Genomic DNA, 25252 nt, shown 5'->3' with positions numbered 1-25252 from the left:
AAAAGCCAACTGACATTTACTCCTGGGGTGCTGACTTGTTGCACCCTCGACAACTACTGTGATTATTATTATTTGACCATGCTGGTCATTTATGAACATTTGAACATCTTGGCCATGTTCTGTTATAATCTCCACCCGGCACAGCCAGAAGAGGACTGGCCACCCCTCATAGCCTGGTTCCTCTCTAGGTTTCTTCCTAGGTTTAGGCCTTTCTACGCAGTTTTTCCTAGCCACCGTGCTTCTACACCTGCATTGCTTGCTGTTTGGGGTTTTAGGCTGGGTTTCTGTACAGCACTTTGAGATATCAGCTGATGTAAGAAGGGCTATATAAATAAATTTGATTTGATATTATGTGTAGGTCTATATGAGTGCATGTTAAATGCAAGAGTCATGGATTTACGTAGGCCTACAAGACAATTACAGTAGGTATAGGGTAGGTTATGCTTTTATGTTAATATAATGAGGATTTGAGTGCCCAAATTTTGTCCCACCTACATTTTTGCTGGCCCTGTCATCAATGGATTTCTGCCTATGCCATTGGGTTTCAGAAGACATAAATGCAAAAGTATCCCACTTTTTATGAATGATGATTATATGAATTTAGATGGATATAATGAGCATTGGGATTGACTTTTCTAAGCAAAATTATAACTTCTGAAATGTTTGACAATCTTTCAGCTGTCAAAAGTCTTGCCATCCTGTGACGTTTGTGGAACGAGTTGTTTTTTTCCATACAGACTCCTCCCCCAGAATCTTGGCCAAGTGTAAAGATGGCGTCGGTCATGGAGGGACCGCTTAGCAAATGGACTAACGTCATGAAAGGTTGGCAGTATCGCTGGTTTGTTTTGGATTACAATGCGGGTTTACTGTCATACTACACGGTGCGTATTTTCTTGTTCTTGGTAATGAATAAGCCGATAACCTCGTGGTGTCCGGTAGTATAAGTTACCAATACATTGCTTGTCAAAACCGAGTACTGGAGTGAGCACAGAGGCCTGTGTGCCAGGAGTTGGGTTTGGGAATCTCAGCTGGCAGAAAAGGGCAGCGACTTTCCGCGACAGATCCATTGTTGACCAATCATATCCATGCTGGAGGACCAACTAACAAATTAAATGCCAGTATTTTCTCTACTTCCTGGAATTCGCTAACAATAACTACGATGTGCGGTGATCTTTTCCTTGTTGCTAGCCTGCAGCATTTGTCAACATTGTATTTATCTAATTTTCATGTCAATGTTTTGCTGTCAGTTAGACTTAAACACTGTTGATTATTCGAGGCATTAAAAGCTACGTAGTATGAGTAATATATAAGCATGTCAATAAAGGGTGGAGGTAAGGTTAGCTACCTAATCATGTGAAAGTGAGCGCTTTTTCCCCCCCCTGGTTGTTTGCTTAACTTGATTGCCTGCGTAATAATAGGATTGTAGAATTCACCGTTATGGTCTACTGTCACAAGAGTCAGAGTTAGCAGACATTGCCTAACCATGCCATCCCTCTTGTTGATTTTTAGCTGATAAGCTTTGTATCATTAATTGCACCCGTCATAAAGCTACATAAGCTGCTACCGACATTTCGACAGCCCCCCCACACTCAGTTGACAACCTAAGCCACTTGATTCTATCATTTTAAACAGCCTGCCACTTTGGTGGGTAAACTGAGGGATGAGGCTGGAGATATGTAACGATTGACAGGGCTATGTATGAGTTAAATATCAATGATATTTTAAAGGCAAACAAGCTACATAGTTTGTTTACAAACATTCAAATGAAAACAAAATGTACAGTTGCAAAAGCTACTAGTTACTGGCCTGATAAGGCATTATAGCTAAGTCAAGAATCATTGGGCATATACTCAGTGTCCAGTTTATTAGGTATACCATTCACGAAAATGGTTCGCTCCTACAGACAGTGAGTCTGGGGGGGGGGGGGGGGGACACGCGATCACCAACACTAGACAATTGAGGAATGGAAAAACGTCACCTGGTCCGACAAATCCCAGTTACTCTTGCGTCATGCTCATGGTAGAGTCAGGATTTGGCGTAAGCAGCATGAGTCCATGGCCTGGTGTCAAAAGGGCAGGCTGGTGGCAGTGGTGTAATGGTGTGGGAAATGTTTTCCTGGCACAAGTCAGGGTCCCTAGATACCAATTGAGCAATGTTTCCATGCCCTGAAGAATTCAAGCTGTTCTGGAGGCAAAGGGTGGTCCAACCCAGTACAAGATGAGTGTGCCTAATAAACTGGCCAGTGAGTGTATATGACCATGAACAGAAGGAACTTCATGAAAATATGATCCACTGTGTCACATCAAAATGGTTCACAGGTAACCATAAATATGCCCATTTTACTGTCATTCGCGAAGATGGGAAGGTTTCACAAAGTAGGTAGGCTAAACTCAATATCTCAATCCCAAATCAAACTATCTGCTGAACAATGTGACCCTTCAGTGAATGACAGTAATAGGGGCACTTTCGGTTACAGTGTATGTCATCTATAGCCTGAGTGCTATCATGTACACTTCTTGTCACGCTGAACATTTGGCTTGACAATGACCAATGAAGTTGGCAAGAGCACAAACAGATTTGGGACCAAACTATGTCATATATGTATGTATGTGTGTGTGTGTATATATACAGCTATGCATGTGATACTTGCAGATGAGATGCAAGCACTTACAATTCAGGTTTGCAGCTATTTTTATCAGAGAATCTTGGCTTGCTATATGTATGAAGTTCCATGAACTTTCCACTGGTGAACTTGATAATGAATAAACAAACTTGGGGTGGAAATGTTTGTGTGAATGGAGTATGGGGAAATTATATATATATATAAAAAATAAAGTGTGTTCTTGAAACCTAATTTGTTTTGTTTTCTTCTCTTCATTTTCAGTCCAAGGACAAGATGATGCGTGGCTCTAGAAGAGGTTGTGTGCGGCTCAGGGTAAGGACCTGGCCTGTTGTTCATCGTCTGCTTAGAGGGAGAGTTTGCACCAGCTAATTGAGTAGCTATTTTTCCCAACTAGCCTAATTATTTTATTTTATTTGTCTATACAATACACCGGGGGTCCACGTCCAGTACTGCAGGGTATCCACAAATATATATTTATAATAAATGCATTTTGTTTTACATACATACAGTAGAAAAGAGGAGAATATCTTATTTCTCAACTCCAATTACACTCACTGGAGTATCTGACATCGGCACCTGCATCGCCGGGATGCCTTGGAAGGGCTCCCTGAGCAAGAAAAGGTTGAAGAACCCTGCAATACAAGGCTATTAAATATAATCACTTGCTATATGTTTGTGTACAAATATTGCCACTAGATGGCAGTGTTTGATGTATTCTAATTGGACTCGACAGTTACAAAATAGGATTTTAATGTGGTGTTTCCTAAAGGATCCGAGCTGGCCCATTGTGTCTTGCCCTTTTTCCCCCCTTCTGTCCTCAAGGAATTAAGGATACCTAATTTAGTAGCAAATGGTTCTCAGATCTGTTTGACTTTGAGCCAAATCAGAGGTTTTACTTTTAAAGCTTGACAAATAGTTCGATTGAAATGTGGGAAAACTTGTTTAGCATATATTGTTTATCAAGTGTAGGTGTATCATACTGTGTAGTTATCTTTGTTTAGTTTCTTTGACCTGTAGTTATGGCAGGAATTTGTGAGGGATCTGATGCAAAACCCAATGTCAGAACCTGTTTCTTTTTTGCCTAGAGACTATGTTAGCAAGACCTTCAAAGACATCACACATAGAAATATCTACATACAGAGTAGCCTTGAGAAAATAACATTGGCTAGATTCTCTTCGATTGTTGGAGGTTTCATGCCAGCAACTACTGAAAGCTTCTTTTTCAGTCAGATGATAGATAATTCAATTACAGAGACATTTCTCATGTGTTTCTTCAGTTTTGTGTGCTGGTTTTAAAGGGATACGAGCATGTTATCTTCAGTACTATCATACTACTGTGCTATACATTTGACTACTTCCAGTAGTTAGTATTTACGATTCCCCTCCTTAGTTTTAGACTAAGACAGTACTGTGGATTTTACTTATGGCTCGTGGAATTTTCTTCTCAGACAGATACGTAGGCTAAATGCACACCACGTGTATAAACACACATATCTTAGTCTACATTATTTATAGTCTTAATTCCACTCATGGTTAGTTGAACTCGCGTTCCTCATTTTGTCTGCCTCTGTGTGAAGCCGACAGCCAGGGCATTGTCTTTTAATGAGTCATCACATAGTGGTTCTAATGTGATAATGGACGCCTACACCTCATCAGCAGTACATGGGAAGTCTTAAAGTAACTTTCCAGAGAAAATCTCAATTTCAAAGTTAATATTCTGTTAACACACACCCAAATAATGTTGTTGACTCATCCTATACTCGTATTTGTGGCCAAAGCATAATTTGGAGAAAGAACACTTCAAAAGCCCCACCTCAAACTGAAAAGCTTGCTATTGCCTCATAGAGGATGATGTCATCCTTCTGAGGAGGATGAGCTGGCCAATCAGCAGTCTACTCGCATGAATATTTTGAGCGACCAGTATACGCCCACACCATTCCAACACAGAAAGCTGCTTTTTAACATGAGTAATAGTTACACATTTTTGTAAGGAAAACTATTTCACTCATATTGTAATTAATTATAGGTCCTATTTAATATACATCTGGAAACACTGGACAGTTACTTTAATGCCGATTTGTGACTTATCAAACATGTTTTATTTAAATGGCATATGCTTATCTTTTAATTAAAACATTTTCAGGTTGGTTTTGACTGGCAGGCATGTTTGAGATATACTGTTGCAAGGTGCCATGCTACAGCCATAGCTCTGCAATGTTTTTCTTTCCTTCCTTCCTTCCTTGCTGCTGGTCACTAATGTCTCTTCTCTACCCTTTCTTGCCTCTGACTCCACCCAGACACCCCCTCCTCTTTTCCTCCTTCTCCTTGGTAGGTGTGTGATAGAGTGAACAAGAGAGAGGGATGGTTACGTCTCCTCTCTCACTGCCTCCTCTTCCTTTTTGCTTTTCCAGGGAGCTGTAATAGGAATCGATGATGAAGACGACAGCACATTCACCATCACTGTGGACCAGAAGACTTTCCATTTTCAAGGTTAGTCTCTTGTTCTTTTCTTTCTCCTCCTCCTCTCCCTCACCTCCCACTTTGCTCGCTTCCCTGTCGTTTGTAGTGAATCCATCAATGCTGCATACTGCCGGCTGCTCACATGTAGGCTCTATTTGTAGCTTGTTCTCTCTCGCGCGCTCTCGCTCTTTCCAGCCTTTTTCTTCTTAGTTTTTAAAGGAGGATTATTTTGTCGGTGCCCTAACACAAGCAGACACACACCACACACGTCGAGCTCTAGGCATTTGAATGGCTAGTCGTCTAGAGGCTAAAGCAAGATCTATTCCACAGCAAGATTCCTCTGTAATGGAAAGAAGCGAAGGAGGCTGTATTTAATTATTTTTTTGAAGATTGCTTGCATTTTCTACCGCCTATGGGAATAAAGAAATACTGCTGAGCTGCACTGCCAATCCACACCCTGAACACTTCAGAGACAGGTCTGATCCCCATCCCAGACCCCTCTCACCCCACCCCCTTCCTCCGGCCAGCAGCTGCACCGACCATTCACCCAGCGGACCACTCTCCTCCAGGTCTCTAACCTCCTTCACCCTGTCACCTCCATCGCTCCCCCCACACAGCCACCACTACCTCCACCGCCACCAGCATTCTGTCCACGGTGGACCCATTTCGTCCACCTCCATGCCCTCTCCTATTGCTATGTTCCGAAACTGTATGCTGTGGCTCTACAATAGGAAGGGTAAGGAGATGCATGAGGTCTGCATGCTGGCCTCTTGTCAGGTCGAAGGGCATGGCTCGGTGAAGCATTGGTTGTAACCTTTTGTTACACAGGCATTTGTGTTTGTTTTTGTAGCTTACTGCTTGGTTTGATTTTCATGTTTAATTTTTTTTTATGTATAGTGGTTGTTTACCATGGAAGAAGTATCGTATGGAAGAAGTATCGAATGTTAAAGGTATCTTTAAAAAATATATTTTTAGGCTAAGTTTAAAGAAACAATATTATGAAAGATTGTTTCTAAGAGGTGCTTTGTGAGGTCACCAGTGTTTATTGTGATTGTTGAGGTTGGTGAATTCTATGATATTATTATCGGTCTGATTCAATTTGATATTAATTTCATATCAAGTTGGTTGAGTTAGAATTCTATGGTCATAACCATGTTTTAATTTTGTCTTTTGGTCTACTTGCTCAATTATGCGTATCCAGTCAATTTTATCGGAGTTCACCTTTTAAAAGATGCACTTGTGAAAAAGGATGCTCCTCCAAATGATTCCTCCAAGTTGGAAAGTAATTATAAGATTACATGGAAAAGATGGGAACGTCATAGCCATTTCACAACCCATCTATCACCCAAGCCTATAGGAATTGTTTTTAATCACCTACATCACAACAAGGGACATACCAATTTGCACTTGAAAAGGTTACCGAAGATGTATGGGCTACTCTCCCAGATGTTGCCTGCTGGAGAATCATTACTGTTGTATACATCCTTGTAAAGGATCCAGCTGATGTTACACACATTTATTCTGGTGTGGTGCTGCGGCAGGCAAGCAGGGGGGCTGTGTCATCGGAGGAGGACTAAAGCAGAGCATGGGTGAGGTATGGGGTGGCCACAGATGAAGGCTGCGGAGAGAGTGAGAATTTGTATTTCTATTTAGAGGAGCATCCATAATTCATCTGTCTCTTCCTGGCGGAGCATCAGAGCTGCATGAGAGGCCGTCAACTTCCCCCCCACTTCCAAAGCAGACCTTGTGTGCTAAAGAGCTCTACATGGCCCCATACAGACAAAGCTGCTTAGCCTGGGAAACTGCTGAATGCATTGGCCAAGCCCACGATGATCAGGACGCCTGTTGTAGAGAGGGTGTCTAGTGGTTCTGGTAATGTATGACATACCCAGTCTTTGGAGTATATAGTGGGTCCTCATTTACCGTGGCGCGGTATGCTACGGCGTGTTACAGTGCATGACATCATAGTATTTATGTTAGCCGTTGTTGCCGTTAATGCTCGTTCGAACCACCAGAAGGAATCTTTGAGGGCATCTTTATGAAGCTTGTTGGTGCTTGCTTCCTTTTCCAAATAATACTACAGAGGTCCATGCAGGCCAGATGTTTTGATTGCAATAACCTATCTGAAAGAGCGTATTCTAAGGTTTTTAAATATTCTAGTTTTTCCCAACAACACAAAAATATTGCCCAGATGGTCTCTGTTTCAAAATATAACGTTTTGCTAGAATAACCTCCGCCCCATGCGTAGCCTACTAGCAACAATCAGCAAATACCTATTTGGGAAAAATATCCTTTCTATTTAATTCTGTTGTATTCCATCATATTATTATTGTAAAATATACAAAACATTAGGAACCCCTGCTCTTTCCATGACATAGACTGACCAGGTGAATCCAGGTGAAATCTATGCTCCTTTATTGATGTCACCTGTTAAATCCACTCCAATCACTGTAGTTGAAGGCGAGGAGATGGTTAAAGAAGGATTTTTAAGCCGTAAGACAATTGAGACATGGATTGTGTATGTGTGCCATTCAGATGGTGAATGGACAAGACAAAAGATTTAAGTGCCTTTTGAACAGGGTATGGTATTAGGTGCCAGGTGCACTGGTTTGAGTGTGTCAAAAACTGCAACGCTGCTGGGCTTTTCACGCTCAGCAGATTCCCTTGTGTATCAACTACCACCCAAAGCATATCCAGCCAATGGCAGGCCAGTGGTCGAAAACGAGTCTTTGATAGGGCTATGACAGTAATTGGATAACTGTGACATTGACGGTTTTGGGTCAAGACCATCATGAAAATAAAATAAGTCAAAACCATTTTAATAAAATATGCTAGTTAAAAAACATGTTTTAGCAACTTTATTTTAATATAGATATACCTTACCCATAGTCCATAGTTAACTATTTGATTATATGGTATTGTTTTGCTAACTTAGTCCTTCTATTAAACTGTATACATCGCCTCCTCTTTTCGACTATCTTTTGATGCGCTCCAATCAGCAAATCCGCTATATACATGGATAGGAGAGATTCTTTGAAGGTCAATTCAGTTCATTGAAGATGGGGTGGGGTAAAAAGTGGGGATTGGGGCTAACTATAATACCTATACTGTAGATCCTATGGGTGGAGGTGGATGGGTATGCTTTTTTTCATTGTTACAGTAAATTGGAGGAGTGAGGTGATAAAGATGGCTCTCGTAGCAAAACAAATGTAACAGCTAACGACGATGGAGAACCAGATGACTTGGATCAGTCTGTTTGCAGAATATGTGCAAAAAGCGTACCTATGAAGAATTCCAGAACCACAAACGGGACACCGATAAATGGAGAGGTCTGGCAGACAGTCTAACTTCTTATGTAGGAATGGTGCCCTTCAGAGTGGTGAAGAAACCCACCTTCATAGAAATGCTCTGTAAATTTGACAGTTAACGGGGAGAAAGTACAATATTTCTCTCAAATAGCGGTCCTTGTTCAACAAGGTGGAGGTTCAGACAGCTAAAGGATGTCTTATAATATATATATATTTTTATAAATAATAAAAATTGTATTTGCACTGGTCAAGTGTAGATATGACTGGACACTTAAATCCCACTGTTTGGAAACAACCTACATGGCGGAATCCCACACAGCCGGCAACCTGGCTGACGTCCTGCGTTCGGGCTTGACTGGGCCCTTGACTAAAATAAACTGTCCTGTATCACCACAGACACTGGGGCCAACATTGTGGCAACTGAACTGGCCTTGGCTAAATTGCTTTGGCCACAATCTCCATCTTGCTGTCACCAACGGTGTGAACAGCGAGAGCACATGCACAGAGGTCGGGTTCTAAGCCTATGTAGAGCCCTAGTGAAGGCCCAGATGGAGGTGAACCTCAAATCACAGCCTCATTCTGGTGAGAAATTAAGTTTAATCAGCTATAATAACCATTTATTTATAGCATATTCAATGTTAAAAGAACAAGCTATGCTATGTGAAATTATTGTTCATGTATAATTATGTTATTCAGATGCCCTAGGAAATCAACAAACAAAGTAGGCATATTTCCTTGAATCATTCAAGGGCGGGATCGCGGACAGATTAAACCTAATCCTAGACTAAATTGCACTTTTAAACTGGACTAAATGAGATTGCATTTCTCAGACATGGTTTAAAATAGTCTGACTTGCCCTAGTCTAGATTTAAAAAGTCTGGGTTCCAGAAGGATGATTTAGAGCTAGATCTAAATAATGGCTTAAATTTAACCTGGACAGAGGCAGGTTTAACTTCAGATTAATGGATGTGTGCCCCCAGATTGTTCTGGGCAATGGAGGAAGATGGATTAACTAGACAATTTCATTGATGATCAAAGAGCACCACCAAGGCCAGACAGAAGGGTGCTTATAGACAGGAGCAACCCACTGAATGATTTTGATTAAATCAATTTCCGTGACCTTTTACGTATGTACTAAGAAAATGCAGCTGACATTTGTTTGCTTGAACCAAGCCTTTCATCTGACTCTTTGGGGAAGGCCCATCCTTCCTTCCCTACAAGTTCTGATCACCTTGAGGTTTATGGCTGCTGTAACCTTCTATCGTGAAACAGGATATTTGTGTGGCGCAAGTGGTCTGACTGTATGCAGAATAGTCCACAAAGACTGCAATGCTATATGTGAACTGAAAGACAATTACATAAAGTTCCCTCATGCTGCTGCCCAAGCCAACGACAAGGTAGAGTTCTATGAATATGGGAACTTCCCACATGTAAATGGCTGTATAGATGGATGTCATATTCCCATCGTGTCCCTCTACAGCAGATGCCGAGGAGTGTAGGAATCTTAAACTGGTTCTCAATAAATGTACACAGTGTGGGCACTTCCAATTTGCAGTTCTCCAACATTGTTTCACGTTGAAAAGGGGCAACTCATGACTCAAGGATTTTCCAAAACTCCTCTTTGTATGCTCAGCTTGAAGGAGGACAACAGAGTAGAACCATATTTGGTGACAGTGGGTATGCACAGGTTAACTTGTTGTTCACCCCCTAGAGCATTGGGCCAGTAACCAAAAGGTTGCTGGATCGAATCCCCGAACTGACAAAGTAAAAATCTTTCGTTCTACCCCTGCGCAACGCTTAACCCACTGTTCCCCGTGCGCCGAAGACACGGATGTCGATTGAGGCAGACACCGCACATCTGATTCAGAGGGGTTGGGTTAAATGCGGAAGACTCATTGAGTTGTATAACTGACTAGGTATCCCCCTTTCCCTATCTTCATGCAATAGGACCTGAGCAACAACGGAACAACCAACTTCATATCCTCACCAGAGGTGTAGTGGAGCGCAGGTTTGGTGTATGAAGAGTCATTTCCAGTGTCTCAACCATATTGCGCTTTCAACCTAGAAAGATGCTGAATTGTCATAATTGCAACAGCAGTGCTTCACAATTGCCTCAAACAGCATGGCTGCCCAGATCCTGGCATTGAGGATGACCCAGATGTTCCCATGATTGAGGCAGACAATGACAGAAATGGACAAGTCTGCAGAGATAATTTTCTCACAACAAAGATGGCTTAAGGGATTGAAGCAAACAATAGCCAACTCAACATGAAGGATTTGCATCTTCATATCATGCTCTTCTTTTAAGTACATTAGATTGTGCTTATGAAATTCCATGGCCAGTTTCTCATGCATGCTCAGCCTCTTTTGTCTTTGTCCTCCAATCTTCCCTCCTGGCTGCTGCAGATGTAGGGGGCTGACCTTCATCCTCTTAAGAGAAGTCTCCTCCAAACTATGGCGATCATCCGCCTCTAGAAAATGATTACATTGCTGCCATAGAGAACATTAGTTCTTCAAGAGTTAAGTTCATTACATTTTTATTATGGGAGTGCAAGAGATGACTGACAACATTACATATTCTCTGCAGTCTGGGGATGGCACATGTTGAATGAATGTGTCCTACCATATGAGGATTGGAACGGTCCCCCATCTAAACTGTCCAAATGATCATCATCTGGGATACCTTCCATTGGTTGCTGGCTATCAATTATCCCGGTCAAGTCCCCCAGTTCATCTGTCTCTGGTCTTAACAGTCTTGAAACACTCCCTACGAGCAAAATAATTTGTCTTTAAGTAGATTTTTGTTGTTCCACAGGACCATAGAAAGATGAGACAATATAGCAATTATATTACAAATGATGTATAACATTGTTTGTTACATTTCTGTCACACATACATTTAGGCCCCACTGTTATGCAATAACTAACATTTCAAAGTGACTCTGATTTGTAAAAGTGGGCCAACAATAAATACAGTATCTTACATGAAGCTGTTGTAGCGTCCTTTTGTTTACTTTTTCATTTGAATTCATTACAAATGGTAGTCCAGGCATTCTTCTCGTTTTCTGTTGAAGCATGCTGTTTGTTGTCAATAATTGGGTGGTTTGACACAATTCGCTGAAGAGTGTTTTTATATATATTTTTTTAAGTAAATAAATCTTTTACCTCCGTCCAGTGTTTGTTTTAGGTGACTTGCTCCAATTCCACACGATGCTTATGTATTAGTGTCCCATCCCTGGTTATTGTAGCATCCTCAGATTAGCACCAAGTGCACATCGTTAATCTAATCAGGCTTCACAAAGATGAATTTGTTAGTCCTTATTTACCTTAACTGGGACTCCTTAATCTAGAACTAATACATCTGAAGTTAACATCTCAGGAAGCATTTTTTAAATCTGGATTCATTTAAGTAGAACTAGCTTAGTCCTGACTTAAATCTAAATCAAATCACATTTTATTTGTCACATACACATGGTTAGCAGACGTTATTGCGAGTGTAGCCTAATGCTTGTGCTTCTAGTTCCCGCAGTGCAGCAATATCTAACAGGTAATCTAACAATTCCACAACTACCTAATACACACAAATCTAATGGAATAAGAATATATACATTATAAATATATGGATGAGCAATGACCGAGCGGCATAGGAAAGATGCAATAGATGGTATAAAATACCATATATGAGATGAGTAATGCAAGATGTATGTAAACATCACTATTAAAGTGACTAGTGATCCATTTATTAATGTGGCCAATGATTTCATGTCTGTATGTAGGCAGCAGCCTCTCTGTGTTAGTGATGGCTGTTTAACAGTCTGATGGCCCTGAGATCGAAGCTGTTTTTCAGTCTCTCGGTCCCAGCATTGATGTACCTGTACTGACCTCGCCTTCTGGATGGTTGCGGGGTGAACAGGCAGTGGCTTGGGTGGTTGTTGTCCTTGATGATCTTTTTGGCCTTCCTGTGACATCGAGTGCTCTAGGTGTCCTGGGGGGCAGGTAGTTTGCTCCCGGTGATCCGTTGTGCAGACCGAACCACCCTCTGGAGAGCCCTGCGGTTATGGGCGGTGTAGTTGCTGTACCAGGCGGTGATGCAGCCCGACAGGATGCTCTCAATTGTGCATCTGCAAAAGTTTGTGAGGGTTTTAGGTGACAAGCCAAATTTCTTCAGCCTCCTGAGGTTGAAGAGGCGCTGTTGCACCGCCTTCACCACATTGTCTGTGTGGGTGAACCATTTCAGTTTGTCAGTGATGTATACGCCGAGGAACTTAACTTTCCACCTTCTCCACTGCTGTCCCGTCGATGTGGATAGGGGGGTGCTCCCTCTGCTGTTTCTTGAAGTCCACGATCATCTCCTTTGTTTTGTTGACATTGAGTGAGTTTATTTTCCTGACACCACAGGAAAGTGCCCTCACCACCTCCCTATAGGCTGTCTCGTTGTTGTTGGTTATCAAGCCTACTGCTGTTGTCGTCTGCAAACTTGATGATTTGAGTTGGAAGTGTGCATGGCCACGCAGTCATGGGTGAACAAATCAATTCTGTCCACGAAACTGCGCTTCAATGTTGCATAACCGAAGGCTCATTGTATTTTCACAACGAAATAAGCTATTTATTTTTTTTTGCCAATCAAACTCTACTTAAACCACTGATTATACTTAAATAATAATGATAATCTAGAAAATATTATGGGAATCCTATGTGTGTACTACACTAGAAAGAATGATTTGGAGGATAATTTGCTTGTTTAAAAAAAAAGTGGGGGGAAAAAGTGAAGGAAAAAAAAGCTGTGGATTGTTTTTAAATCGCAGAGCCTGTCGGAAGGCAGCGGATTCGGTAAATAGGCTACCTAATAGATTGAGTCAGTAAAAGAGAGGCCGAGCCAGGCATGTCACAATATTTAAAAAATACAGTACAAAGCAATTGGCTATTGCTGTAAAGAGAAGACAGATTTGTCTTAGTTATAAAAATTCTCAATTTACAGTAACTGAGCAAACAGTTAATGGCACTAGCAGAGCATATCCCTGGTGAGTGTGCATATTCACTGTCTTTATCATTGGTTCATTGTCACTTGAAAGTTGTATTAAAAAAAGATTCTATAGAAAAGAAAGGAAAATAAATATTATTAGCCTAAATGATGAATATCCATTTTACTCATCACATTAGGAATAGAATGCTTCATATTTTTTGGGGTGAAAATTAGCTTCCCCAACTCACGCGCCGCCTATGAGCAGGACAGTGAGGCCTAAATGCGCTAATGTTGTTCCTTTTCTAATGCTGTGCCCCCCCCCCCCCCCCTCCATCGAGTACTCAAAGTATTAAAATAACATGTATCCACCAATCCAAAGAGGGGAATAGGTGAGAGTTTGAAAGCCCGCTCTTCCTCTGTGGACAAAGAATCCCATTGTTGCTCTGTCAGACGGGCTACAATTTTGGTATTTTATTAGGATCCCCATTAGCTGTTGCAAAAGAAGCAGCTTCTCTTCCTGGGATCCACACAAAACACTATACAGAATGACATAATACAGAACATCAATGGACAACAACAGCTCAAAGACAGAACTACATAAAAAAAAAATGTAAAGGCACATGTAGCCTTCATATCAATGCATACACAACTATCTAGGTCAAATAGGGGAGAGGCGTTGTGCCGTGAGGTGTTGCTTTGTGTTTTTAAAATCAGGTTTGCTGTTTTATTTGAGCAATATGAGATGGAAGTAACTTCAATTAGGGCTCTATATAATTATATTTGCTTTCTTGAATTTGTTCTGCATTTGGGAACTGTGAAAAGACCCCTGGTGGCATGTCTGGTGGGATAAGTGTGTGTCAGAGCTGTGTGTAAGTTGACTGCAAACAATTTGGGATTTTCAACACAATGTTTCTTATAAAAAGAAGCGATGCAGTCAGTCTCTCAACTCTTAGCCAAGAGAGACTGGCATGCATAGTATTTATATCAGCCTTCTGATTACAATGAAAAGCAAAACGTGCCGCTCTGTTCTGGGCCAGCTGCATCTTCACTAGGTATTTCCTTGCAGCACTGGACCACACAACTGGACAATAATCAAGATTAGTCAAAACTAGAGCCTGCATGTCTTGCTTTTGGAGTGTGGTGTCAAAAAAGCGGAGCATCTCTTTGTTACCGACAGACCTCTCCCCATCTTTACAACCATTGAATCTATATGTTTTGACCATGACAGTTTACAATCTAAAGTAACGCCAAGTAATTTAGTCTCCTCAACTTGTTCAACAGCCATACCATTCATTACCAGATTCAGCTGAGGTCAAGAAATTAAGCAATGATTTGTACCAAATACAATGCTCTTAGTTTTAGAGATGTCCAGGACCAGTTTATTACTGGCCACCCATTCCAAAACAGAATACAACTCTTTGTTAAGGGTTTCAGTGACTTAGCTGTGGTTGCTGATGCGTATATGGTTGAATCATCAGCGTACATGGACACACATGCTTTGTTTAATGCCAGTGGCAGGTCATTGGTAAAAATAGAAAGAGTAGAGGGCCTAGAGAGCTGCCCTGCGGTACACCACACTTTACATGTTTGACATTAGAGACGCTCACATTAAAGAAAAGTTCTATTAGATGGTTCTGAATCCACGATATGGCAGAGGTTGAACAGCCATAACACATGTTTTTTTGGTCAATAATATCAGGCTGCACTGAAATCTAACAATACAGCTCCCACAATCTAATTATTATCCATTTCTTTCAACCAATCATCAGTCATTTGTCAGTGCAGTGCATGTTGAGTGTCCTTCTCTATAACGTGCTGAATGTCTGTTGTTAATTTGTTTACAGAGAAATAGCATTGTATTTGGTTGAACACCATTTTTTCCAACAGTTTGTTAAGAGCTGGCAGCAAGCTTATATGTCTGCTGTCAGAACCAGTAAAGGCCGCTTTACCACTCACTAATTCCACTGGGTAGCGAAATTACTTTGGCTTCCCTCCAGGTCTGAGGACAAATATTTTTAATCTGAGTCTAGAGGAAAGTATGAAAGATAGGAGTGGCTATGGAATCAGCTACCATTCTCAGTAGCTTTCCATCTAAGTTGTCAATGCCAGGAGGTTTGTCATTTATTGATTGATAACAATAATTTTTCCACCTCTCCCACACTAACTTTACAAAATTCAAACTTGCAATGCTTTTCTTTCATTATTTGTTTTTTTATGCATGACAGTTCAGTACAACATTGGTTCCCAAAGACCCATAAAAGAATACACAACTCCTTGTACCTTGACACGAATGGGGTATGGTGGCCGACAACCTTACAGAGTTAGTTCTTTCAGCAAAAAAAAACTAATCACTGCGTTTGCAGTGGGCTAATGAGCTAAAACACTAGAGAATTGGAGCCACATTGCCTGGTCTGATGTATCCCGGTTCCTGCTGTTTCACGCTGATGGGAGGACTAGGGTATGGAGAAAACAATACATCCATCAGGTGCATCCCTTCATGTCTGCAATGTATCCATATGCAAATATTTTTTTTCAGCAGGATGTCGCCACAAGGCTAGGATTGTCCAGGAATGGTCCCACAAACATGACAGTGAATTTGGCTTACTGCAGTGGCCTGCCCAGTCACCAGATCTCAATCCAATTGAGCATCTGTGGGATGGAATGAGATATTCACAGTAGAGATCCACTACAAGCCAACTTGACACTACTGTGGGAAGCATTGGAGTTATTATGGGACAGCACCACTGTGGAACGCTTTCGAGTCCATGCCCCGATGAATTGAGGCTGTTCTGAGGGCAAAAGGGGGTGCAATGCATATTTAGGTGTTCCTAATGTTTAGTACACTCAGTGTATGTGTGACTGGAAGTAGGACTGAGAAATATAAACGTGTGATGTCCGCTAAATGAACATGTTAATTTCATTGACATGGCGCAGGCATAGCCTCCGCTACTATAGCACAAATAGCATAAATCATTCTTTCTTAGTATTCTGTCTTGTCTATTATGTTTTTTTTATGACCTTCCTAAACAAAATATTAATAGATTTACTTTGTGTATATTAAATGGATTTATTAGACTGGTGGCCATTGGTACTCGTCAAGTCCCGACTGTTCTACTGTTATAGGGTGCAACAGATTTTCATGGCGCATTGAGGATGAAATGCTCAGAAATGCAAATGTCTTTTACGATATTTATCTAAAAGTAGGCCTACTGTTACTGTAATTTCACATCTAGGAAAAGTCAGGGACAGGTGGGTTGAAGGTTATTTTAATAAAGTCATTGAAATTATGTCCAACTGTAGGCCTAAGAGTGTGTCCTGTTTAACGTACCTTATTGGCGTGAAGGCCTACTTCAGCATTTGGAAAGTATTCAGACCCCTTGACTTTTCCCACATTTTGTTCTATCCTCCTACACTTCTTGATTTTCTTATTGTTATTATAATAATTATAAGTAATGTCATTATCATTAGTAGGCTTAGTAGACTAGCCCTGTATACCCACAATTTGAGCGGTAGGCCTAAGAGCATGCCTTTTACAGTAGCATATGTATAGCCTACCTAAAACATCTGTTAATACATTTCAAGTCCCTTAAAAATAGAAATCAACTCGGCAAAAGTCTATTGTCCTGCTTCTTTTGTATTCCAATTAATTGATTGAATAGGTATGGCTGCCAAATAATTTACACCTGGCTCATAGCTTTGTAGCATATTTACAGTGCACTTTCAGTCTGTTGAAGTGCATCCCAAACTTTCTGAAGTACATTTTATTTATCAACAATTACATTGAGCAAAGGGCACTCACATAGGCCATTCACAGTGAGTGCATAAGCCAATACTCCGCCCAACCCTGACCATCTTCTCCCTCACCCCCTTCAACGAGTCATTCTCCACCTGACTCTACCATTGCCACCGAATGCATCTTTCTGTTGTTGTTAATTAACATTCCGGTCTCAAATAAATCATTACATATAATCATATACGTATTTACCATAAGAAGCGCCTTCTGTCTTTGTGTGTGGTAACAGGGTTAATTACACGTGATTACAGTGTTAAAATATAAAAAACTCAAATGCTAACAGTTCAGGCATTCATTCCAAGTGGTTAAGGTTTGGGGAAGGCTTAAAACAAAAAAATAAAAATGATGCGCTACGACGGTTCGGTATCAGCATTAGCATTGTGAAATGCGGCAGCGCAAATTGATATCGAAGTCTATTTCTAGTTATCAGTCTGCGCTCCTACTCTCATTCAGATGACTGACCGCAGCATTCACACTTAGCCAAGCTATTAGACTATCTTTTTGTAAATGAATAAAGGTGTGAATGTTTCTGTCCGAGAGTCTTTATCCTCGCGCCCTAGAGTCCAGTATTGGGCAAATAAATCCACTGGCGGTGGTCCCGGAGTTGCGAGAACATGGTTAAATACAATGGCCCAATTACACTTGATTTTCGAAAAATAAGATACTTGTGCTGTACAGCCCGACATAAGAAATCTGAGTGTTGAATTTACTGTTTTTGAAGATATTGTTTTTAGCTTTATTTGTAGGCTAATTCAGGCTTTCGTTCATAGACCATAAACCAGTGCAGCTGGTAAACGTTTGAGTTGGCCTTTACTAAATAAATGTATCATTTCTGCAACCTATATTTGATTTTGGGTTTTGTTTAAGTTTCAATTAAACAATTTTATTATCTAAACAATATTGATATAAATATCTTATATCAGCTATCGACTTTCATTAGGTTATTAAAAGGCTATTTCAAAGCGATTTTGAGTTGTCAATGTGCAACATTGTGAAAATATAAATATATTTTAATTTTTGATCGTATTTTGTTGGGTAATGGAACACGAGGCCCCTTATTTCTTCAATATAATCATTTCTTCATTCATAAAGGTAGCCCTTTCCCGCAGTCAAATGAGCTAGTGGCCTCATGGGTGGAATGTTAAGAATTTCATCATCAACATTGTTTATTCAACATTTGAAAATCCAGTGTTTCAATGTCAAACAGTTTTGTTATTTCAGTCTTCTGTGATGTATATCATGTGTAATATTGGGATGCAAACTCAATTTAATACATTTCAGCTCTATATCTGACATGGTACAGGTGTCTTTTTTTTTTTTTTAAGCCCATAATGGGTGAGGTGCATATTTTTGTTGTTGTTTCAAAGTAGATTTGTTTTAAGACTACCACGGAACACTCTGTGACCTTGATTTAGCCCACTGCAGTAAAAGGTTATTAAACCGATAGGTCTTAGGGCCGCAGTAAATTTTATTAGATTACCAGGTTCATTTTCCAAAATATTTTACTGCCTGCAGTATGTAGGCCTACAGTAGAGAGGGGGTAGCCGATTTATAGCTTTAATATGCTTGTTCTCAACATTGATGGAAAATTAACTAAATAGGCTAGGTGTGTTGTAATTTTTCCAAATTCACAGCACGCATCTGATTATTCATTAGGATTTATTTGATTTAATTTGTTGACATTCATTGTAACCATAAAGTCACAAATAATTGGAACACAAACAACATGAGCATATTAACTTGGTCAAAAATGTTCTTTAGTGAAGATGATCAGAAACAATGTGTCGGTACTTATTTGTGGCTTTGGTTCAAAATAGCCTAAATGAATCAATTAAATTGTCTAAATAAATTGGTACATGTAAAATATTGTCCGACATTCTGCTAATTTTCTGATCTATTAAACATTCGATCTCCATACAGTTTTCTGTCTATCTATTCATTGACATTATTCATTCAGCAAGGAGAGAGACAAATAAGTGCCTAGGTACCAACTCTTTTTCATTGTGCCCAAAAGCGTAATGTGGTCCAATTCTCCCTTGCGGTGGTCTGGTGCAATGACACAGTAATGTAATGTACTATACCACAACTTACCTCAATGTCCCACGGCATAGTCTCGAAACGTACTTCAACCCCCTCTCTCTCCTCCAATCAAGATACTACTTTATTGTGTTTGCCAAAAACTGTTGTGCGTCACGCCATCTAGCTTCTCTCTCTGTATTACAGAACATTCCATTAATTTTGCCAAATGATGGGAAGCAGAAGAAGAGGTGAACAGTAAATAATTCACATCCTTTGGAGGAATCCTGAAGAGCAGTTTGGATTAGTGTGTTTTTAGGAATGTGATAATGAATAAGCAGAGAGGAAATGGAGTCATGTCATCTGCTGCTTGTTAGACACTGCTAGCGCCTGTCTGAACACTGTCACCTTGCTGAAGGCTCTCGGGTTTTTCCACTGCCCATCTCTGTATCTCTCTCTGCCTGGCTATCAGTAATAAGACGTGCTCTAGAGAATGGCCTCTTTGTGCACTAATGGCCCAGGAGTTGCACTTTGCTTTCAGCCAGAGGAGCCACTCTACCTTCCTGGGGAGAAGGGAAGCATTAGGCCTTAATTGGGTTGTGAGAACGTGTCATGTCATGGCCTGTTTGGGCTCAGTGTTGAACACTCAGGCACTGCACAGGTTTCTGACCTGCCTGGGCCTCAAACCACCACATTCATACCAAGAGTTCAGATTTTCCCAGTTCATATTATGTGAATGAGGGAAATTATAACCACAAGGACTACCAAAACGGAAGTGTTTTTGCTGTACAGAACAATAGTTTTATTGGTCTCCAAGTTATGTAAGTGTTCAATATATTATATTAGTGTTAATGATTTGCTGTTGCTATCACTTCATCAGCAATGTCTGTAGCTTATATCACACTCGAGACTGACCCCAGTAATGATGGTTGGTGTTATGACAGATGGTGTATCCTCTCATGAGACTGCATCCCTCTGTTAGTAAGGAGTGGCCATGTTTGGGATGCACTGTAAATGGCACACAGAGATGGCACATTGCTTGCTTGCAGGTCACAGATAGGTGTGGAACTGACCAAACAGTACATCCTCACTGTCACACAAAGAGCTTAAGGTAGAAGGGAGATGCATCATTAGGTCTTTACATGCCATGCAACCAAGTGGTAACTACTACTGTTTTCACATAGGATTTACGGTATTTTGCCTGTAACAAAAAATTGGGCATTGTTTTATATGACCCCCTTAGAAACAGGCCAATTATTACCACATTCTTGCCTGCATACGCCTTTTATACTTCCTGTGTGCATGCCGGCATGCTGGGGACCAGTGGTAGTAGTGGTGTGCAGATATGGGTGGGCGTCTATTTGAATAAATCCATTAAATATACACCAAAAATAAATCCATTATTTGTTTGTTTAGGCAGGTCTTAAGAAACATACGAATAATAAAATTCATTTTCAAAAAGCAAAAATATAGCATATTTTAAGTTTTAATGTCAAATGAAATCGATAGCTCCTTATTTTGTTCATTTAATAGACAAGACACACCTACCCGATCACAGTCAACACGCAGTCAACACGCATATATTTTATAATGGAATATAACAGAATAAAATACATATTTTCCCACAACTTGTGTCACGGGAACGTGTTGAACCGCTGTCATATAAAAACGTAATATTTTGAAACAGAGCCCAAGCCCATGATTTTTTTTAATGCACATTTCGCTCCACTTTGTTAGGGAGCAGGCGTAGGGTCTTACCTTCAGCATGATACCGATTTGAAAATAATCATATCACATCATATTTTAATTGAACTTTTTACTTTTTTTTACCTTAACCCCTTTTTCTAGCCAATTTCGTGGTATCCAATTGGTAGTTAGTTTTGTCTCAGCGCTGCCACTCTACGGACTCGGGAGAGGCGAAGGTCGGGAGCCGTGCGTCCTCTGAAACACAATCCAACCAAGCCGCACTGCTTCTTGACACAATGCCCTCTTAACCCGGAAGCCAGCCACAGCAATGTGTCGGAGGAAACACCGTGCACCTGGCGACCGTGTCAGCGTGCACTGTGAAATATGAACAAGACTCACAGGCTTTTGAAAATATGATGGCTTGCTAGCTGTGCCACACGGCTCGCCACAGGAGTCACTAGTGCGCGATGGGACAAGGATAACCCTCCCCTAACCCCTAACCCGGACGACGCTGGGCCAATTGTGGGCCTGGACTCAAAGCCTGGACTCGAACCCAGAAACTCTAGTGGCACAGCTAGCAAGCCATCATATTTTCAAAAGCATGTGAGTCTTGTTCATATTTCACAACCTCTGTGGGCTTTTGAGCAAAATAATAGACCTTCACTTTAAGCTACATCATTGCATACTAAATGTATCTGATCAGAGAGATCAGCAAACAAATAGATGAGCGACAGTGCATTCGGAAAGTATTCAGACCCCTTGACTTTTTCCACATTTTGTTACGTTACAGGCTTATTCTAAAATCTATCTACACAGAATACTCCATAATGACAAAGCGAGGACAGTTTAAAAAAAATGTTTGCTAATTTAGTGATGGTCAGGGAGGTGACCAAGAACCCAATGGTCACTCTGACAGAGCTCCAGAGTTCCTCTGTGGAGATGGGAGAACCTTCCAGAAGGACAACCATCTCTGCAGCACTCCACCAATCAGGCCTTTATGGTAGAGTGGCCAGACAGAAGCCACTCCTCAGTAAACACACATGAAAGCCCGCTTGGAGTTTGCCAAAAGGCACCTAAAGATTCTCAGACCAGAATAATAATGAAGACAAACTATGAAATAATACATATGGAATCATGTAGTAATAAAAAAAGTGTTCGACAAATCAAAATATATTTTATATTTGAGATTATTCAAAGTAGCCTCCTTTTGCCTTGAAGACAGCTTTCCACACAGTGACTGCTACTGTCATTTAGACAGGTTACCTTTGAGTTCTTGGGCACAGGGACTATGGTGGTCTGCTTGAAACATGTATACTGAACAAACATATAAAAGCAACATGCAACACTTTCAACTATTTTACTGAGTTACATATAAGAAAATAAATAAATTGCAATAAATTCATTAGGCCTTAATCTATGGATTTCACAGGGGCGCAGCCATCGATGGGCCCGGGAGGGCATAAGCCCCACCCACTGGGGAGCCAGGCCCAGCCAAGACGTTTTTACCCACAAAAGGGCATTATTACAGACACAAATACTCCTCAGTTTCATCAGCTGTCCGGGGTGCTGGTCTCAGACGATCCCACAGGTGAAGAAGCCGGATGTGGAGGTCCTGGGCTGGTGTGGTTACACGTGGTCTGCAATTGTGAGGCCAGTTGGACTTACTGCCATATTCTCTAAAACAACATTGCTTATGGTAGAGAAATTGGTAGAGAAATTAACATTAAATTCTTTGGCAACAGCTCTGGTGGATATTCCTGCAGTCAGCATGCCAATTGCACGCTCCCTCAACTTGAGACATCTGTGGCATTGTGCTGTGTGACAAAACTGCACATTTTAGAGTGGCCTTTTATTGTCCCCAGCACAAGGTGCACCTGTGTAATGATCATGCTTCTTGATATGCTGAACTTGTCAGGTAGGGGGATTCTCTTGGCAAAGGAGAAATGCACACTAACAGGGATGTAAGCACATTTGTGCACAAAATTGTAGAAAAATACACGTTTTGTGTGTATAGAACATTTCTGGGACCTTTTTTATTTCAGCTCATGAAACGTGGGACCAACACTTTACATGTTGCGTTTTATATTTTTGTTCAGTATATGTATTAGATTCAGTCAGGAGGAGCTGAAAATGTCAGTGAAGCTGGTCAGCGCATGCTCGGGAGTACTCATCCTGGTAATCCATCTGGCCTTGTGAATGTTAACCTGCTTAAAGGTCTTACTCACATCGGCTATGGAGAGCGTGATCACACAGTCGTCTGGAACAGCTGGTGCTCTCGTATGATTCAGTGTTGCTTGCCTCAACACGACCCTGGAAGGTATTTAGTGCATCTAGTAGGCTCGCGTCACTGGGCAGCTCACGGCTGGGTTTCTCTTAATTCGTAGTAGTTTACAAGCCCTGCCACATCCGACAAGCGTCAGAGCCGGTGTAGTAGAATTCGATCTTGGTCCTGTATTGACGCTTTGCCAGTTTGATGGTTCGTCGGAGAGGGCGTAACGGGATTTCTTATAAGCGTCCGGATTAGTTTCCCGTTCCTTGAAAGCAACAGCTCTAGCCTTTAGCTCAGTGCGGATGTTGCCTATAATCCATGGCTTCTGTTTGGGATATGTACAGTCGTGGCCAAAAGTTTTGAGAATGACACAAATATACATTTTCACAAAGTCTGCTGCTTCAGTTTGTATGATGGCAATTTGCATATATTCCAGAATGTTATGAAGAGTGATCAGATGAATTGCAATTAATTGCAAAGTCCCCCTTTGCCATGCAAATGAACTGAATCCCCCAAAAACATTTCCACTGCATTTCAGCTCTGCCACAAAAGGACCAGCTGACATCATGTCAGTGATTCTCTCGTTAACACAGGTGTGAGTGTTGACGAGGACAAGGCTGGAGATCACTCTGTCATACTGATTGAGTTCGAATAACAGACTGGACGCTTCAAAAGGAGGGTGGTGCTTGGAATCATTGTTCTTCCTCTGTCAACCGTGGTTACCTGCAAGGAAACACGTGCCGTCGTCATTGCTTTGAACAAAAAGGGCTTCACAGGCAAGGATATTGTTGCCAGTAAGATTGCACCTAAATTAACCATTTATCGGATCATCAAGAACTTCAAGGAGAGCGGTTCAATTGTTGTGAAGAAGGCTTCAGGGCGCCCAAGAAAGTCCAGCGAACGCCAGGAGCATCTCCTAAAGTTGATTCAGCTGCGGGATCGGTGCACCACCAGTACAGAGCTTGCTCAGGAATGGCAGCAGGCAGGTGTGAGTGCATCTGCACGCACAGTGAGGCGAAGACTTTTGGAGGATGGCCTGGTGTCAATAAGGGCAGCAAAGAAGCCACTTCTCTGCAAAAGGTACAGGGATTGGACTGCTGAGGACTGGGGTAAAGTCATTTTCTCTGATGAATCTCCTTTCCGATTGGAGCATCCAGAAAAAAGCTTGTCCGGACAAGACAAGGTGAGCGCTACCATCAGTCCTGTGTCATGCCAACAGTAAAGCATCCTGAGATGCTGTGTGGGGTTGCTTCTCAGCCAATGGAGTGGGCTCACTCACAATTTTGCCTAAGAACACAGCCATGAATAAATAATGGGACCATCACATCCTCCGAGAGCAACTTCTCCCAACCATCCAGGAACAGTTTGGTGACGAACAATGCCTTTTCCAGCATGATGGAGCACCTTGCCATAAGGCAAAAGTGATCACTAAGTGGCTCGAGGAACAAAACATCAATATTTTGGGTCCATGGCCAGGAAACTCCCCAGACCTTAATTCCATTGAGAACTTGTGGTCAATCCTCAAGAGGCGGGTGGACAAGCAAAAACCCACAAATTCTGACAAACTCCAAGCATTGATTATGCAAGAATGGGCTTCCATCAGTCAGGATGTGGCCCAGAAGTTAATTGACAGCATGCCAGGGCGGATTGCAGAGGTCTTGAAAAAGAAGGGTCAACACTGCAAATATTGACTCTTTGCATCAACTTCATGTAATTGTCAATAAAAGCCTTTGACACTTATGAAATCCTTGTAATTATACTTAAGTATTCCATATTAGCATCTGACAAAAATATCTAAAGACACTGAAGCAGCAAACTTTGTGAAAATGTATGTTTGTGTCATTCTCAAAACTTTTGGCCACGACTGTACGTACAGTGACTGTGGGGACAACGTTGTCGACGCAATTATTAATAAAGCCGGTGACTGATGTGGTAAACTCCTCAATCCCATCGGATGAGTCCTGGAACATATTCCAGTCTTTGCTAGCGAAACAGTCCTATAGCTTAGCATCCGCTTCATTGGACCACTGCTGTATTGAGCACGTCACTGGTACTTCATGTTTGAGTTTTTGCTTGTAAGCACGAATCAGGAAGATAGAGTTAGGGTCAGATTTGCCAGATGGAGGGAGAGCTTT

The 25252-nt window shown here is 41.2% G+C and overlaps 1 protein-coding gene across 6 annotated transcripts in view; it reads left to right on the top strand.

Annotated features, from left to right (window-relative positions):
• Window positions 1–730: 730 nt before the first annotated feature.
• LOC139541162 (oxysterol-binding protein-related protein 9-like) overlaps window positions 731–25252 on the top strand; it is a 49335-nt gene continuing 24813 nt past the window's right edge. For 4 of the 6 annotated variants that reach the window (XM_071345484.1, XM_071345483.1, XM_071345482.1 and 1 more), the window contains exons 1-3: window positions 732–881; window positions 2885–2935; window positions 5035–5113. In XM_071345484.1, coding sequence (XP_071201585.1) covers window positions 771–881; window positions 2885–2935; window positions 5035–5113 — 241 coding nt within the window. In that variant the 5' untranslated portion in view covers window positions 732–770. Of the gene's footprint in view, window positions 882–2884; window positions 2936–5034; window positions 5114–25252 lie in introns of all 6 variants that reach the window. The other 2 variants (XM_071345481.1, XM_071345479.1) reach the window with 1 other exon arrangement.

This window comes from Salvelinus alpinus, chromosome 16 (assembly GCF_045679555.1).
Source record: "Salvelinus alpinus chromosome 16, SLU_Salpinus.1, whole genome shotgun sequence".
NCBI lineage: Eukaryota > Metazoa > Chordata > Actinopteri > Salmoniformes > Salmonidae > Salvelinus > Salvelinus alpinus.
The sequence above is the reverse complement of the archived record's forward strand: the minus strand, read 5'-3'. Positions and strand labels throughout refer to the sequence as shown.